General features: G+C 44.1%; 1 protein-coding gene across 1 annotated transcript in view; it reads right to left on the bottom strand.

Moving 5' to 3' along the window:
* Positions 1-7,492, bottom strand: part of clcn2c (chloride channel 2c) — a 187,901-nt gene extending 180,409 nt beyond the window's left edge. The window contains 1 exon segment of the mRNA XM_056283103.1: positions 7,310-7,492. Within this exon segment, the coding sequence (XP_056139078.1) occupies positions 7,310-7,360 (51 nt within the window). The 5' untranslated portion in view covers positions 7,361-7,492.
* Between the last annotated feature and the right edge of the window lie 8,334 nt (positions 7,493-15,826).

Raw genomic sequence — 15,826 nt, 5'->3', positions numbered from 1 at the left:
TGGAGCAATGAACTTCACGAAGGCCATAATGCAACCAAAACACGTCATAAATAGTGAGATGACCCGCACGATCACGCGCAAATGACGAGCGGTCATGTTGACCACTCATATTCGTTTTAGGTAGATCTTATAACTCTTTTTGTGCAATTGATCTAAAACTAATTTTAAATGCAAATATTTGCAATTTTAGGTGAATTCAGGGAGCAGCAGGTCTGTATCTTTTTTTCCCCACAAGGTAATAAACTTTGAAAATCCATAATGGTCATAATGACCATCTTGGTCACTCTAGTTTAATCATCAACACAGACAACCGTTGTGATCAATATCTTGGTCCTCTTAGAAGAAACCCGCACAGCCCTACACACAAGCCACCCTGTCTTTGGTTAAACTCAGTCAACAGTTCCTTTGTCAGGGAATTTGTTTGTAAAATTCAACAATTATTACTTAATAGTTAACGATCCTTATTGAGCAGCAAACTCCTTTATCTGATGTGCACAAATGTTTTTACTAGCCTATGGAGGGAATCCATCAATGCCGCTTGTCCTGAGACTGAATGGCGCTGGGTTGGTCATTTAGAGACGAAGGTTGATCTTTTGTACTGAGGGAGACCTCAATGGGCTTTTGATGCTTATCTGAAGCTAGTGCCAACCTATTCACAAGTTAGTCCAAACAAATATTACGCAAGGTCCCTTTTCTAAAGCCGGCAGCGAGTAAGCACGTGTTAACTCACACAAACAAACACACGTCAAGGAACTGTTGACCTCCTATGCCCACAAATAAGACATCACCCATGAAACCCGATGAAGTGATAATGAAATAGAGAAGTGTGTCTATATTGGGGGGGGGGGATTATGGAAAATCCCATCACAGCTACATAAGAGCAGACATTAAACGAGCAGACAGCTACATAAAGCTTGATTACTTCAGCAAGGGGACCAGCAAATAACACTCGGTTACAAATTACCTTGTGTCGCAGTAAGACAGATGGACCCAACACACACACACACAAAACACAGACATAGGAGAAAATGGACTAACACACAAAAGATTCAAAGATCCAAAGGTGTATTTGTCACATACTTCCTGTGCAAGTACAATAAGCAGTGAAATTATTTTTGGCAAACTCCAAAACTGAGCAACAAGAGAAATTAACAACAACAATAAAATGAGAATAAAATAAAATAGCATTTAATAATAGGTACAAAAATATATCTGGGGAGTATACAGAAGGCATATCTCGATATATATCAATACACAATGTGCAGTTACTATACAATACATGTACAAGTAAAGGTGTGGAAATACACTGAATGAGTAAAGTGTCTGTGTAAAGTGTGTGAGGCAGTAAAGTGGCAGTAGTGTTATCAGTGTGATTCAAAGAAAGTTTAATCAGTTCATCTGGATACAACATTTATTGACAGATACGTTTCATCACTCATCTAAGTGACCTCTTCAGTCTCAATTGACTGCAGGTATCCCCACCCTTATAAACAATACAGTGGCATAATGACCGAAACCAACAATCAGTTTCATATGCAATGTAGAAATGAATGTGTGTGTTTTAAGTTTTTAATTTTTTCTATATTGATCTTTGCACTGATAAGAACTGCACTTTCAAATTTTGTTGTACCTGTACAATGATAGATAAAGTTCTACTCTATTCTATTCAAATAGGCGTGACTATTAACTAGAGTTACAATGGACATGTGTACTATTCACAGAGGATTTGGGAATGTTTGCAATCACAGCATTGTAAGACGGTGACAGATGTACTCTTAAACACCCCCCCCCCCAGGTTCAGGGATGGTCCTTCCCTCTTCACACAGATGGCCTCTTTGACCCCCCCCCCCGTTCAAACCAGCATTCCTCCCTATCAAGGATCTGCACATCCTCATCCTTGAAAGAGTGGCCACTGGCCTGTAGCTGGGTGTAGACTGCAGAGTCCTGGTCTGACGTGTTAGCTCGTCTGTGTTGTGCCATCCTCTTGGCCAGCGTAATACCAATGTAATTGTTATGTTGTTTTTAGTGTCCTTATGACCTGGGGGAAGAAACACCTTCTAAAGGCTCAGACATACTTTCTGCATTCTGCATCTGTGGAGAGCTGCAGACTTATACCAGTCACGTGGACATGCATGTAGTTCCATTCGTGCTACAAGTGAGGATCCGCAGCGGTCTGGTGTTCCACGTGATCCACACTCCATTTCAGCTGACGGCGGTAATGCACCTTAACATTGTTTGTAAATTGCCTCTTTACGTATCTTTCTAGCAGATATTTCCACTTTTGACAGCCAGCATTTTCATCTCTCCCAACCGTTTGCATGATTTCTCACCAGGAGTTCAACACCATTTAGCTGTCTTTTTATTTTTTTATTATTTACCATTGTGGGTAACAGCACATCTCCTTGCAGTCACTCTTCAAAACAAGCATCCATTGGGGCACCCCAGCAGCTCAGCTGGTAGAGTGCGTACCACATAAGGATGAGTCCTTGCCGCAGTGGCCTGGGTTCGAATCTGGCCCTGGCTCTTTGCTGCATGTCATCCCCTCTCTCTTTCCCATCTCTTTCTACTATCACTATCAAATAAAGGCAGAAAGACCCCAATTTCTTTTTGAAAAAACAAAAACAAGCATCCATTTTGTTATCTGGAACATGTGCAGTCAGCTTGCTTGCTATGCGTACATCTGCGCAGTCACAAATTTTGGGCTGCGCAAAAACATATGCATAGGAGTCCACGCAGACCCTTGCAGATGTGGGTGGAAGACGACATTCACCTCACGCTGAACAAAGCAGACTCTCGCAGACAGCATGAGTTGGCCTTGAGTCTCTCAGTATTGACCTTGTGGCTACAGAGGCATCTACCCTACCATAGTGATTAAGACAGTCCATTATTGGGGTGATAGGGATCCATAATAATCCTTTTAGCCCTGGTCCTGCACCGCTGGGTGTATAAGTCCTGAAGGGGGGTGAGTGTGATCCCGGTGGTATGCTCAGCCAACCGTACTCTATGCACAGTTAAAAACACTGTCTCACATTTTTCACCAGTGTCCATGTGAACTGACCATGCCCCTCAGTGATGTGAACACCTAGATATCTGTAGCTGCTCACCCTTTCTATTGGTACTCCATTGACAGAGAGAGGGGTGTAGGTCTTTCACTGTGTCTTTTTCAAGTCCACAGCAAGCTCCTTGGTTTTACTGATGTTCAAGGAGAGGCTGTTGGTCTGGCACTACTGTGACAGATCCTCCACCTCTTCCAGGTAGGCAATCTCATCGTTGCTGGAGATCAGGCCCACTACAACTCTGGTGTCAGCAAACTTAACGATGGTGTTGGAGCTACTGGTGGCATGTGAGTACAAAGAGTAGAGCAGGGGACTCAGGACACAACCTTGGGGGGGGGGGTGCTCCTGTGTTGAGGGTGAGAGAGGTGGAAATGTAGCTACCCACCTTAACCACCTGGGGTCTGCCAGTCAGAAAGTCAAGAACCCAGTTGCACAGGGAGGTGATCAGGCCAAGTTCCCTGAGCTTGGTGGCCCATCTGGGGGGCACTATGGTATTGAAGGCTGAACTATAGTTGATGAACAAAATTCTCTCATAACCCCCCCCCTCCATTGTTAAGGTGGAATAAGGTGGTGTGCAGTACATGGGAGATGGCATCCTCTGTGGATTGGTAAGCAAACTGTAGGGGGTCCAAAATGCTTGGGAAAGAAGAGCAGATGTAGCCCTTAATAATCCTCTCAAAACACTTCATGACAACAGAAGTGAGAGCTACAGGATGGTAGTCGTTGAGGTCAGTTGGATTGGTTGTCTTTGGTACTGGAACAATAGTGGACCTCTTAAAACATGTGGGTACTACAGACTGGGCCTGGGAGAGATTAAGAACTGTGGTGAATGCAGGAACTATCAGATCAGCACAGGACTTTAGTACTCATCCAGGGATGCTGTCCAGACCTGCCGCCTTTCTGACGTTCACCCACACAGTGTGAGATTTACACACGTCTCACTTTCTTAAAAATCTAATATAAAGGCTTGGGTCATCATTAGAATATCATCATAGTCCATCCAACACATACTGTAAGCCAAGTTTCTTGTGTGAGAAAATAGACAAGAGTCAAAAAGGTGTAGGTAGACAAAATATCTACCTCCAGTGGCATGGTCTAAGCCTCGTTCCCTCACGCACTATGAACAGATTAGTCATGTAAATTGAGATTAATATGTTGTCTGCATATGGAAATAAAAACCAAACATCATTGCAAGTTGAAACTACACACATCATGCACTGCCATCTAAACGTGATCAGACCAGCTAGTCCAGCTCACGATGTCATCAGATCTCAGCCAGAATCAACCGGGTATAAATACTACAACGTAATTGCCAAGTGCAGTTTAAGCAACCATATAGGATGGAAATGGGAGACAGCCTCTACAAAACAATATATGGTGTGTAGTTTCTACAACGTGTCCGAAAGTGATACAGCTGCATACTCAAATCAAAATAACTGAAGGAACCCAGTGTTGTCCAGTGGCTCAGTATTTACCGTGTGCCTTATCTCTCAATTCTAAAAACTGATCACCAGACACGTTTCTCCACTGCTTTTACAAGCTCTTGCGCCATCACACACACACACTGGTTAGGCAGACAGTGGTTGGATGGTTATATGCCTCCAGACAGGCCACTGACACATTACACATCTACATAAACACATATGCCAGGGCCATTAGCCAGTCACAAGACCCAGTGATAACAATAACAAGGCAACAGAGCAAGCAAGCAAGAATGGGCGACAGCCCTGACAATGTCTGATACTGTCTGTTCACCAGGGGAGGGAGGGTAGAAAGAACATAACATTCAATGTTAAAAGACTCCTGGGGAATGGGGGGGGGGGGTTCCGCGGGTGTAATGACACAAGAAGAATCTAACAACTCAGACAAAAAAACACTGCTAGCGCTCCTGCAAACCCACACCGTGGAAAATGCCAGATAATCTCAGAGACAATTGGCCATGTCCAACACTACAATACCACACTTCCGGATAAATGAAAAGGCCGGAGAGACGGAGATAGAGAGAAACTGTGTGTGTGTGTGTGTGTGTGGTGGTGGGGGGTATGGGGGGGGAGCATCTTCCAAGTGTGCTTAGTTAGACGTGTGAAGAAAAAAAAACCCTAAGGAGTGGAACAAGAATGAACGAGTGGCAAGAAAAGAGAGCGTGCGAGTTGACTGATGAGAGGATAAAGAGAAGGATAGACCTGGAATTCAACATGACAGGATGGTACGAATAGAAAGAGGCGCGAAAGGGTGAAAAAAGAAATGTGGCAGCATGGCACATGGTATCACTGGGAAACTGGCAATCTTTGCTGCAAATGTGCCACTGTTTCAACCAGTTCCAAAATCAGTACAACAATCTAGGCCTATGCATGCGTTTAATACCAGTTCATGGTCATTATCTGCATCACACTTGGAAATCTCCCCACAGACAGTATGTACAGACTCTGTTCTTGGCAAGACTTCATTTCCCCTGGAGGGATTCCCAACCAGCATCAACCTCTCCCACAGAAAAGGACACCTTTTTAGCTGGCACTGCCCACATCAGTGGTGCCCAGCTGTGTGTGTGTGTGTGTGTGTGTGTGTGTGCGCGCGCGCGCGCGCGTGTGCAGGTGTTCATCCCCAAGCCACCACCACACCAGCTGATTTCCCTGATTAACACATCGTCAACCACACAGGGGGACTAATCGGGGAAGTCAGCTGGTGTAGTGCCGGGTAGGATTTGCAAAAACCTGCTGCAAACACGTTTCCCTCTGCAGCACACGGTGGCACACCGCTGGCCTACATGGTGGCTGCACAACGAAATCGTCAGCCGGTGTCAAACAGAGCAAATGTTTCAAGGGCCGACGGCAAAGGATAGACAACATAGCAAGGAATGACACAGAGAAACGGGGAGAGAGAGAGAGAGAGAGAGAGAGAGAGAGAGAGAGAGAGAGAGAGAGAGAGAGAGAGAGAGAGAGAGAGAGAGAGAGAGAGAGAGAGAGAGGGCAGATTTTTGGGAGAGGGCGCCGGGCGAGGAGCGAGAGCAGGACGCGGCGAGGGTGACGGAGCGCTCTGCGCTGAATCAGCGACTCGCAGGTTGTGCAATCAGCCGTCCCCTCACATGCTCAAAGCCCGGACAAACACGCTTTGTGTTTTCCCAGAGGATGAGGGGGAACCTAAGTGTTACGGTTGTAGTTCCTTAATTTAAAGCCTCGCTGCCAGTGAATCGGCCCTGCGGGCCCATAAAACTTTGCCTCTTCAAATAGCGGCTTTGCAACGCTTGACGAAAGTTTTTGTATGAAGGAGTTCAGCAACTCAAACGCGGCTGGACTAACGGTGCACCCCCCCACGTGTTTTAACTGAACATGTGCAAAGTCGAAGCATGCACTTGGTTGCACATGAAATCAAAATAAGTTGCTCGTTTCATCACTCATCAAAAAGGCGTTTCTCTAGTGCTAACAAACGGGATATGTAACCCAAAGGGAACATGCAGCGCGTTGCGTGTAATCGCACAACTCTCGCCTGTGGCCATGCACATGACAAGGCACCTGTGCAGCTGTCAAATGCATCAGGGTTTTTTTTCCTCCCTGTTGAGGAATGTAAAGGGGCATTTGCAACAAGCAAAACATCTCTTAACTCCTACTAATGTTCGAACAAATAGCCATTTGACAACTCTTATTTAATCATTATTGTATCAGTGCTATTTCCGCCCTAACTTTTCTCATCTGTTTGATCCCAGCGAAGGCATCCATTGCTGGCCAGCGGGCAGCATATCGATGCAGCCCACGCACACTATGGTAACTGGCGCACATTTTAGCGACTACTGTAGGCCTGTTGTTAGTTCGAATCTGAGAGCAAGTCTTTCCGTGTTAGGCAGTGGTTATTTTAATTCATGGGGACTCGTGGAGCAGAGGCAACGCTTGTCGTGTGGGTTAAGTGATGGAGCACCGTGGGAGAGGGCTACAGACAAGTGATTGTTCCGGGCGAAGCCCAGATGTTTTGGACAATAGCGCCATTGCCACTGGGCAGTTTTCTCAGCAAAGCCACGACATGACAGCGCATGTCCGCAAGCCAGGTGTGCTATGCGGCGAAGTGTTGCTTTTTGCAAATATATTGCACGGTCCTCGTGTCACTTCACATGCCCAGGTGCAGTTCCCGGATCTCTCTACCTGCTCTCAGGCGTGAGCTCAGCGGTCGGCGGCGTCATTCAAACAAGCCACCAGAAGACACTTGGAAACCCAAGACACACTGAAGGGGAGTGAAGTCGATAGGTGGCAAACTGAGAAACTTACCAAAGTTTGCTCATACTGCAGCGCCCGCTGGTCTGATCCGTCTCCGGCCATAACTGTGAGTCTCGGTCACGCCGCCCGGCAGACTAGCCAGCGAAGAGAATGAAGGCGATGAACAGCTTTCAGCCCGGAATGAGACGTAGCACTAACTCTTACAGGCGTGATCAGCACATTTGGCTAATCAAAGCGTCGAGGCTCAACAAGTTCGGAGTCCACCACAGGATCTCTCGGAAATGCCTTCGGACTATGTTCCTTCATTTTATAGCCTCAAATCTCAAATCCACACTGCGAGGCGGGACTTCTGTGTCTGCGAGTTTGCGTGACCCACCCCCTTTCTCGGGCTGAAATGGTTCAGTCTGCCCTGTGAAGTTGGCAGCGCGGTCAAAGTTGCATACAACGCGTCGGCGAGCTCCGCTCGTCCCTTCAACCTTCCCCGGGCGGATCTTTTGTCTTCGTTGCCATCAAAACAAACACCGGCCATTGTTCGGAAATTCTTCTTGCGTAATTTAATCAACCCGCACCATCTCTTACCTGTCTAACGTAACGACGGGCTATTCAGGAGAGAGCCATTTTAAAAGCAGTCCGTTCCAGATGTTTACCAACAGAGAGCCTGACAGAAACGAGCGTTTCTTCACACCAAAACTCGTATCGTGACAGACATCACCATCTTTTTCATTCCGTGCAGACATATTTAAATTTCTTCATTATTACCTGTCTTTATACAGGGCCGGCCCTAACCTTTTTGGGGACCTAACCCGAAGTTGAGGCCCCCCCCCCCACACACACACACACAGACACGGGTCTCAGCAGCACTTTTGTCACTTGTGGCTGTGTTGCTGTTAGTGGACACTGTGCTGTTCTGTCACTAAACCGCTAGTGTGATATTCCTGTGGAGGGGGCAAACAATTAAAAAAAATTTCAGGATCAGTGACAGTCACACTTCATAATAAAATGAACAAATGAATAATGGGACACTTTTAAACCACTTTTCCATCCATCCATTATCCAACCGCTTATTGGGAGTGACAAAGAAGGACGGGATTAGGAACGATTATATTAGAGGGACCGCTCAGGTTGGAAGGTTTGGAGACAAAGCAAGAGAGGCAAGATTGAGATGGCTTGGGTATGTGTGGAGGAGAGATGCTGGATATATTAGGAGAAGGATGATAGATAGATAGATAGATAGATAGATAGATAGATAGATAGATAGATAGATAGATAGATAGATAGATAGATAGATAGATAGATAGATAGATAGATAGATAGATAGATAGATAGATAGATAGATAGATAGATAGTTTTATTAGCCACATGCCCAAGGCCGGTGGAATTTGTTTTTGGTACACTTTAAACTCTGCAGCACAATACATACATGGACAACAACAGACACTCCACAAAATATCACGAACAATACAGTTACACAATAACAGAAATAAACATATCATGCATAACAATTAGGTGAATGGTGGTGTTTATGCCAATGGTGTGTGAGGAGGGGACTATAGGGAGGAATTCAGACTCCTTATGGCTAGGGGAAAAAACTGTTTGCAAAGCGTTTAGTCTTAGTGGACAGTGAACTGTAGCGCCTCCCTGAGGAAAGGAGCTGGAAGAGGTGATACGCAGGATGTGAGGGGTCAGAGATGATCTTCTTTGCTCGCTTTACAGTCCAGTTAGTATGTAGAGATTCAACTGAGGGGAGTGGGTTGCCTATGATTTTGGATGCCTTGGTGACAATCCGCTGCAGTTTTTTCCCCATGTTTAACTGTCCGTGCCGCCGTACCATACTGTAATAGAAGATGTTATGATGGATTTGATAATGTAAAACAGAATGAGCAGTTGATGTTTGATCTGATATTGTTTAAGCTGCCTAAGAAAGTAAAGTCATTGCTGAGCTTTTGCAATGATGTGTTCAGTGTTAATTTTCCACTTCAGGTTATTGCTGATGTATGTTCCAAGGAATTTAAGAGTCGGTGGTGGTGATGGGGTCTCTGTTCATTTGTATGGGTGTTTTAGGATTCGGCATGCATCGGAAGGCAATAATGAGTTCTTGCGTTTTGGCTGTATTAAGCAGAATGTTGTTCTTTGCACACCAAGTGACAGCTTGGTCTACTTCAGTGCGGTACTGGGTTTCATCTTTGTTGGAGATGAGGCCTACAATGGTTGTGTCATCTGTGTATTTTATAATTTTCACAGCGCTATCCGTGGATGTAAAGTGGGTGGTGTAAAGTGAGAAGAGCCAGGGGGCGAGAACACAGCCCTGAGGAGCACCTGTACTGAGGGTACGAGGGTGTGAGGTTAGGTTATTAACCTTTACCCTCTGTGGCCTGTTCCACAGCAAGTTCCGAATCCTGTGGCATATGGCTGGGTCAATGTTCATATCCAAGAGTATGGTAAGGAGTTTGAGTGGGTTGATGGAGTTGAAGGTGGAACTAAAGTCTATGAACAGGATGTGTGTGTAGGTGTTTGGTGATTGCAGGACATAGTGCAGGGCTATGCTAACTGCATCCTCAACAGACCGGTAGGCTTGATAGGCAAATGCGGAATATGGAACTGCCAGGGAAGAGGAAAAGAGGAAGGCCAAAGAAGAGGTTTATGGATGTGGTGAGGGAGGACATGCAGGTGGCTGGTGTGACAGAGGAAGATGGAGAAGACAGTGAGAAATGGAAACAGATGATCCGCTGTACTGACCCCTAATGGGAGCAGCCGAAAGTATTAGTAGTAGTTATACTGCTCTCAGGGTTGCAAAGGATGCTGGAGCCTATCCCAGCAGTTATTGGGCAGCAGGTGGGGAGACACCCTGGACAGGCCGCCAGGCCATCACAGCAAGCCACTGTATTTAAAAAAAAAAAATCCAATAATAGCATCCCAAAAACTCAAGAAAATGTGTGTGTGTGTGTGTGTGTGTGTGTGTGTGGTGAGGGGGGCGGCACCACTAGCCAACTGTGGCTGGTTAATCATTACAGTCATTCTTTTGTGTGACGCTTGTCTCAAAGTTTTATCTTTTTTTGTACCAAGAATTTTGTGAGGATATTCTTTTCAAGATTAAGAAGGGGCAAACATCCTTGAAATTAATGCTAGCTTTGTTTGCTCATAAAGGCAGCCGAGAAATGTATCTGACAAACTGAGACTTACCAGATCACTGTCTCAAAACAATTCACAAACATTTTATTCTCCATTCTCAACGATATTGTGCTATACACAGTAGAAGCCTCCCTTCACACAAAAACTGTTCAAGTCAATTTTATATGCATAGCCCAATATCACAAAATACAAATTTGCCTCAAGGAGCTTTGCAGCAACACAATCATGTTATATTTGTATAACGCAAACACTGACATCTTCATTTTCTGGTTGTTAGACAATTTTTTTGACAGTTAAAAAAAACAACTTAATTTTTACCAAATAGTTTTCTCTACTGGTAAAGCCAGAATTCAGCAGGGCCCTGTAAGTAATGGAGAGTCTCAACTGGCAATATCTCTGGGTATTTATAACATCACAGAAAGTTGAATCAGTTCATCTGGACACAACATTTATTGAGAGAGAAATGTGTCATCACTCAGCTAAGTGACCTCTTCAGTCTCAGCTGACTGCAGGTATCCCACCCTTATAAATAATACAGTTGTATAACGACCAGAAACAATGATTGGTTTTATATGCAAATTTCCGTGACCATTAACTAGAGTTACAATGGCCATGTGCACTATTCACAGAGGATTGGGAAATAGTTGCAATCACAGCATTTTAAAATGGCCACAGGTGTACCCACCCCCCCGGGTTTAGGGATGATCGTTCCCTCTTTACATAGATGGCTAATATGTCTTGTCCAGATGAACTGATTGAACTTTCTGTGATTTTCTTACCTGGATTATTGAGCTTGCATAAAGACATCAATAATGACATACAAAATAGGGCTGTCGGATGTGAGTTTTACACTTGACAAATCCATCCATCCATCCATTAGCTAAACCGCTTATCCTGCTCTCTGGGTTGTGGGGATGCTTGAGCCTATCCCAACAGTCATTTGGCGGCAGGCAGGGAAGATACCCACCCTTGGCAAGCCGCCAGGCCATCACAGGGCCCCCCCACACACACACACATTCACACCTTGAGACAATTTAGTATGGCTGATTCACCCGACCTACATGTCTTCGGACTGTGGGAGGAAACTGGAGCACCCAGAGAAAACCCACACAGACATGGGGAGACCATGCAAACTCCACACAGAGGACGATCAGGGATGACCCCCAAGGTTGGACTACCCTGGGGCTCGAACCCAGGATCTTCTTGCTGTGAGGCGACCGTGCTAACCACAGCGCCACCGTGCCGCCCTCACTCGACAAATATCATCTCAAAAATATGATAAAATCGTAATTAGAGCAGTTATCTTGTTTAGGATGTTAGCTGAGAGATTATTTGTTCTCAACCTGTATTGTGTGTGTACACAAACATGTCTGTCTGTCTGTGTGATTGTCTGTACAAATAGGAGGAAGGATTGAGACTGGGGAAGAAATTGAATTTTGAGCAAAATAAATTAGAACCATTTTCTTTCACCAAATGCAAGGCTTTAATGTTATTAGTTGTGATTTTATCATAGAAATAATTTCACATGATATTATAATTTCCCTTTTAGGACATTGCAATTATCATGAAAATCTGTACTTTGCAACAACCTTAAAAAAACAAAACGAAACTGAATTTTCCTTTAAAAAGGGCACTGGACACCTGAGTTACACATTCAAGTTTTGCCTGTGACGGGCCTCTCCCTCTCATTGTCCTCCATTTACCAATTGTCACAAGGAATGTGTGAAATCTGTTGGGCAAGGGCTCTCCATGGCTTCTCTCAGTGTTTGAATTTGTTAATAGTTTATCGACCGGGAGGTATTGACCATTCCATTACATATTATGGTAAGTCTCCTTTGTGTAAGTGGGTCTAAATAAGTGATTTGCCCTTGACAAACCTGAAACGCTTGTGTCCAATGTACACAAATATCAAAAGTGTGCACACACATACACACACACCTTGTCTATTCTTTGTCACTTTTTTTTTTGACACACAACAAGTCGTTTAAAAGAGAAATGATCAGTCCATCAATCTATTCAAGTGTTTGTTGTCAGCCAGGTTGTTTGCATTGTGTGTTTCCAAAGGCCCTATAACTCACTCTTCAATCACTCCGAACAAACAGACGGGCAGATAACTCAAACAAAAGCAATTAGCTCTCTGTACTTAGCATGCTGATTGATCACATTATCCTGAATGACAAACATTTTTACTTTTTTTTCCCCCATACAAAGAAGTTAGAAGAGAACAGCAACATGACAAGAACAGCTGAGTTCTTTAATGTTCACTACAAGGTCTTATTGATGTTTTTTTTTTTTTTCAAATTAATCTAAACCCCATTTCCCCATTGTCAGGAGTCAAACTGAGCGACTGATAACAGAATCTTTTAAAGTAATTCAGTAATACCAACACGGGGATCACCGGTTCGAATCCCTGTGTTACCTCTGGCTTGGTCAGGCGTCCCTACCAACACAATTGGCCGTGTCTGTGGGTGGGAAGCCGGGATGTGGGTAAATTTACTAGCGCCTCCTCTGGTCGGTCGGGGCGCCTGTTTAGGGGGGAGGGGGACCTGGGGGGAATAGCGTGATCCTCCCACGTGCTACAACCCCCTGGTGAAACTCCTCACTGTCAGGTGAAAAGAAGCGACTGGCAACGCCACATGTATCGGAGGAGGCATGTGGTAGTCTGCAGCCCTCCCCGGATCAGCAGAGGGGGTGGAGCAGTGACCGGGATGGCTCGGAAGAGTGGGGTAATTGGGGGGAAAAATAGTAATAAGTAATTTAGTGTCAGCCAACTGCAGTGGCACACTGAGCGGCAAAATAATCCTTCAGGGCAATTTCTGATCATCAAACAACGTCCACTGAAAGAGGTTTTTTGGGCTCTAACAGGCCAAGAATATTGTGAGAAAAGTGTAAAAAAGAGCTTTAGCAAAGATAGCAATCATGAAATTATATAGCCATCAATCCATTCCTAACCCAATAAGTCTCACTCTGTAATCAGCTCACTCAACGAGTGAGTTATAACAACTCACTCGTGGAAGTATGAGAGTTGTAAAGACCAAGAGAATGGAACATGTTTGTGCCTTTCCAAATTGTGGCAAAATGCCATCACAAACCTCCGTGTAGCTTTCCTAGTCACCTTTGAGAGTTAGGGACATGCTAAAGTTGTGGCTAGTCATGCTACAAATTGATCTTAACACTGCACCTGCCAGATCATCAGGTCTGCACTGGCCATTTTGGAAGGGATGATTACTGCCCACCAAAGCAGAGAAAAAATTCTAAAGCAAAGCACATTTTTTCTCAACAAAAATGCATGAGTGTGTTGACCTGCTGCAGACAGAGTGGAGGTAATGTTATTTAGCTAGTAGCTAAAGTCATTGTGTTGGCATCATTATCATCCACTTTAAAGCAAGGCAGGATTAGAACTAACCATTACTGTAAAAAGAGTTATATTTATGCTTACTAGTTGTATGACCTAAGACAGTTGTATTATGGTAAGTATGCAGCATTAATATTGGGTATGTTTGATTTAAGTGTGCCACACACAGTACACTATCAGCACTGAAAGAGAGGCAAATAGAGCTAGCACTAACACTTGTCACCTGTATTGTTAATACTAGCTCTCAGGAATGCTGGCTAGATATACACATTCAATAGCTGTATTACCCTTCGGCTCCGCTGCCAACATTGCGTTGCGTTGTTATCAGCATTGCGTTCAACATGCCGCTCTGAATACTCCACAGGTTCAGGTTCAGATCAGGGTACACCGGGTTGTGTTACAAAAAGTGTCTGAATATTTAGCACCAGAATGTGAGACAAAATTCACTAATCATGCTATGTGTTCAGTATGTTATGTTGGTAATATAATTAGCTCGATTATTCACAGTTAACACCTTTTGTAAATGCATTTGTCAATTCAAAATAGGTTTATTTTTTAGTAGTATTATTTAATTTGATTGTTTTATTTGAAGTCTATAAAATGAATTCCACAATGAGAATGAAAGTATAGGCCTATATTTAAAAACAATCTCAATTTATATACCATTTTAATAGAGTAGATGCATGCAGTAGGCCATTGACAATTGATACCGAGCAATTTTATTTTTTATTTTTTTTGCTTGGACGCAAACACAAAGCTCAGTGGCTTCATAGGGATTTGAGGGTAACATGGCTGAGTGATCATCACATCAAGTCCACCAATAACAGGCTGCCATTCTTCTGTTTTTTTTTTTGTGGCATTTTCCGTCTTTATTGGATAGTGATAGCAGAGAGAGAGAGAGAGAGACAGGAAAGACAGGGGAGAGAGAGGACATGACATGCAGCAAAGGGCCCAGGCCAGATTCAAACCTAGGCCGCCACAGCAAGAACTCAGCCCCATGTGGTACGCGCTCCACCAGGTGAGCCACCAGGCCCCCCCCCCCCCAGGCAACCATTCTTTACAACAGAGACATTCTTCTGTCAGCACCAGCCCACAAACAGAAACACCACCAGTCTCCCAAGCCCTGCATCCTCACAGCACCTGCTTGGGTCTTTTTAACCTGCTGCCCCTATGTCGCACTCCTTATCCTCTCGTAAAGAGTAACTAAACACTTGACCATTTTAATTAGTTTTCTTATATATACAGGTTAAAAACCATTTTAAGGTATAAAACATGCAAGGCTGGTCATGGTACTTTGTGATGTAAGCATAGCAGGATAAACCTACCCGCGGCTAGTAAAATTGATAATGGGTCTGTTTGATTTAGGTGTGCTAAAGAACCAGCACTGATAGTACTATTGTCAACTGTTAGTGCTGGCCGTTTGTCTGTCTATCAATGCTGACAGATGAGCTGGCACACTTGAATCAAACAGACCCAATTAATTTGACAGGTAATGAGAACTTACTGGTAATTTTATAGCACAAAACAATTGGTGGGCCAAAAAATATCTCCGCAGCTGGGTTATGGCATGAAAACGTTGGGTATCCATGCTCTAATGCATTACAAATGAACCAAGGGATGATTTTATAACCCAGTAACAAAAAATTGCCAATAATGACAGAAATTAAGCAGTCAGTTTTTATCCGTAGGAGTTTGATTATGATAAAGGATGCTGTTCGTGTTTAGCTCCTGATACACATTCAAATACACTACCGTTCAAAAGTGGCTCTGTTCAGGCTCTAACGGTACTATTTAATGAAGATGCCAGTTGGGGACCTGTGAGGCGTCTGTTTCTCAAACTAGAGACTCTAATGTACTTATCTTCTTGCTCAGTTGTGCAACGCGGCCTCCCACTTCTTTTTCTACTCTGGTTAGAGCCTGTTTGTGCTGTCCTCTGAAGGGAGTAGTACACACCGGTGTAGGAAATCTTCAATTTCTTAGCAATTTCTCGCATGGAATAGCCTTCATTTCTAAGAACAAGAATAGACTGTCGAGTTTCAGATGAAAGTTCTCTTTTTCTGGCCATTTTGAGCGTTTAATTGACC

Source organism: Lampris incognitus, chromosome 7 (genome assembly GCF_029633865.1).
Source record: "Lampris incognitus isolate fLamInc1 chromosome 7, fLamInc1.hap2, whole genome shotgun sequence".
Lineage (NCBI taxonomy): Eukaryota > Metazoa > Chordata > Actinopteri > Lampriformes > Lampridae > Lampris > Lampris incognitus.
This window is presented reverse-complemented; position numbering and strand designations above follow the sequence as displayed.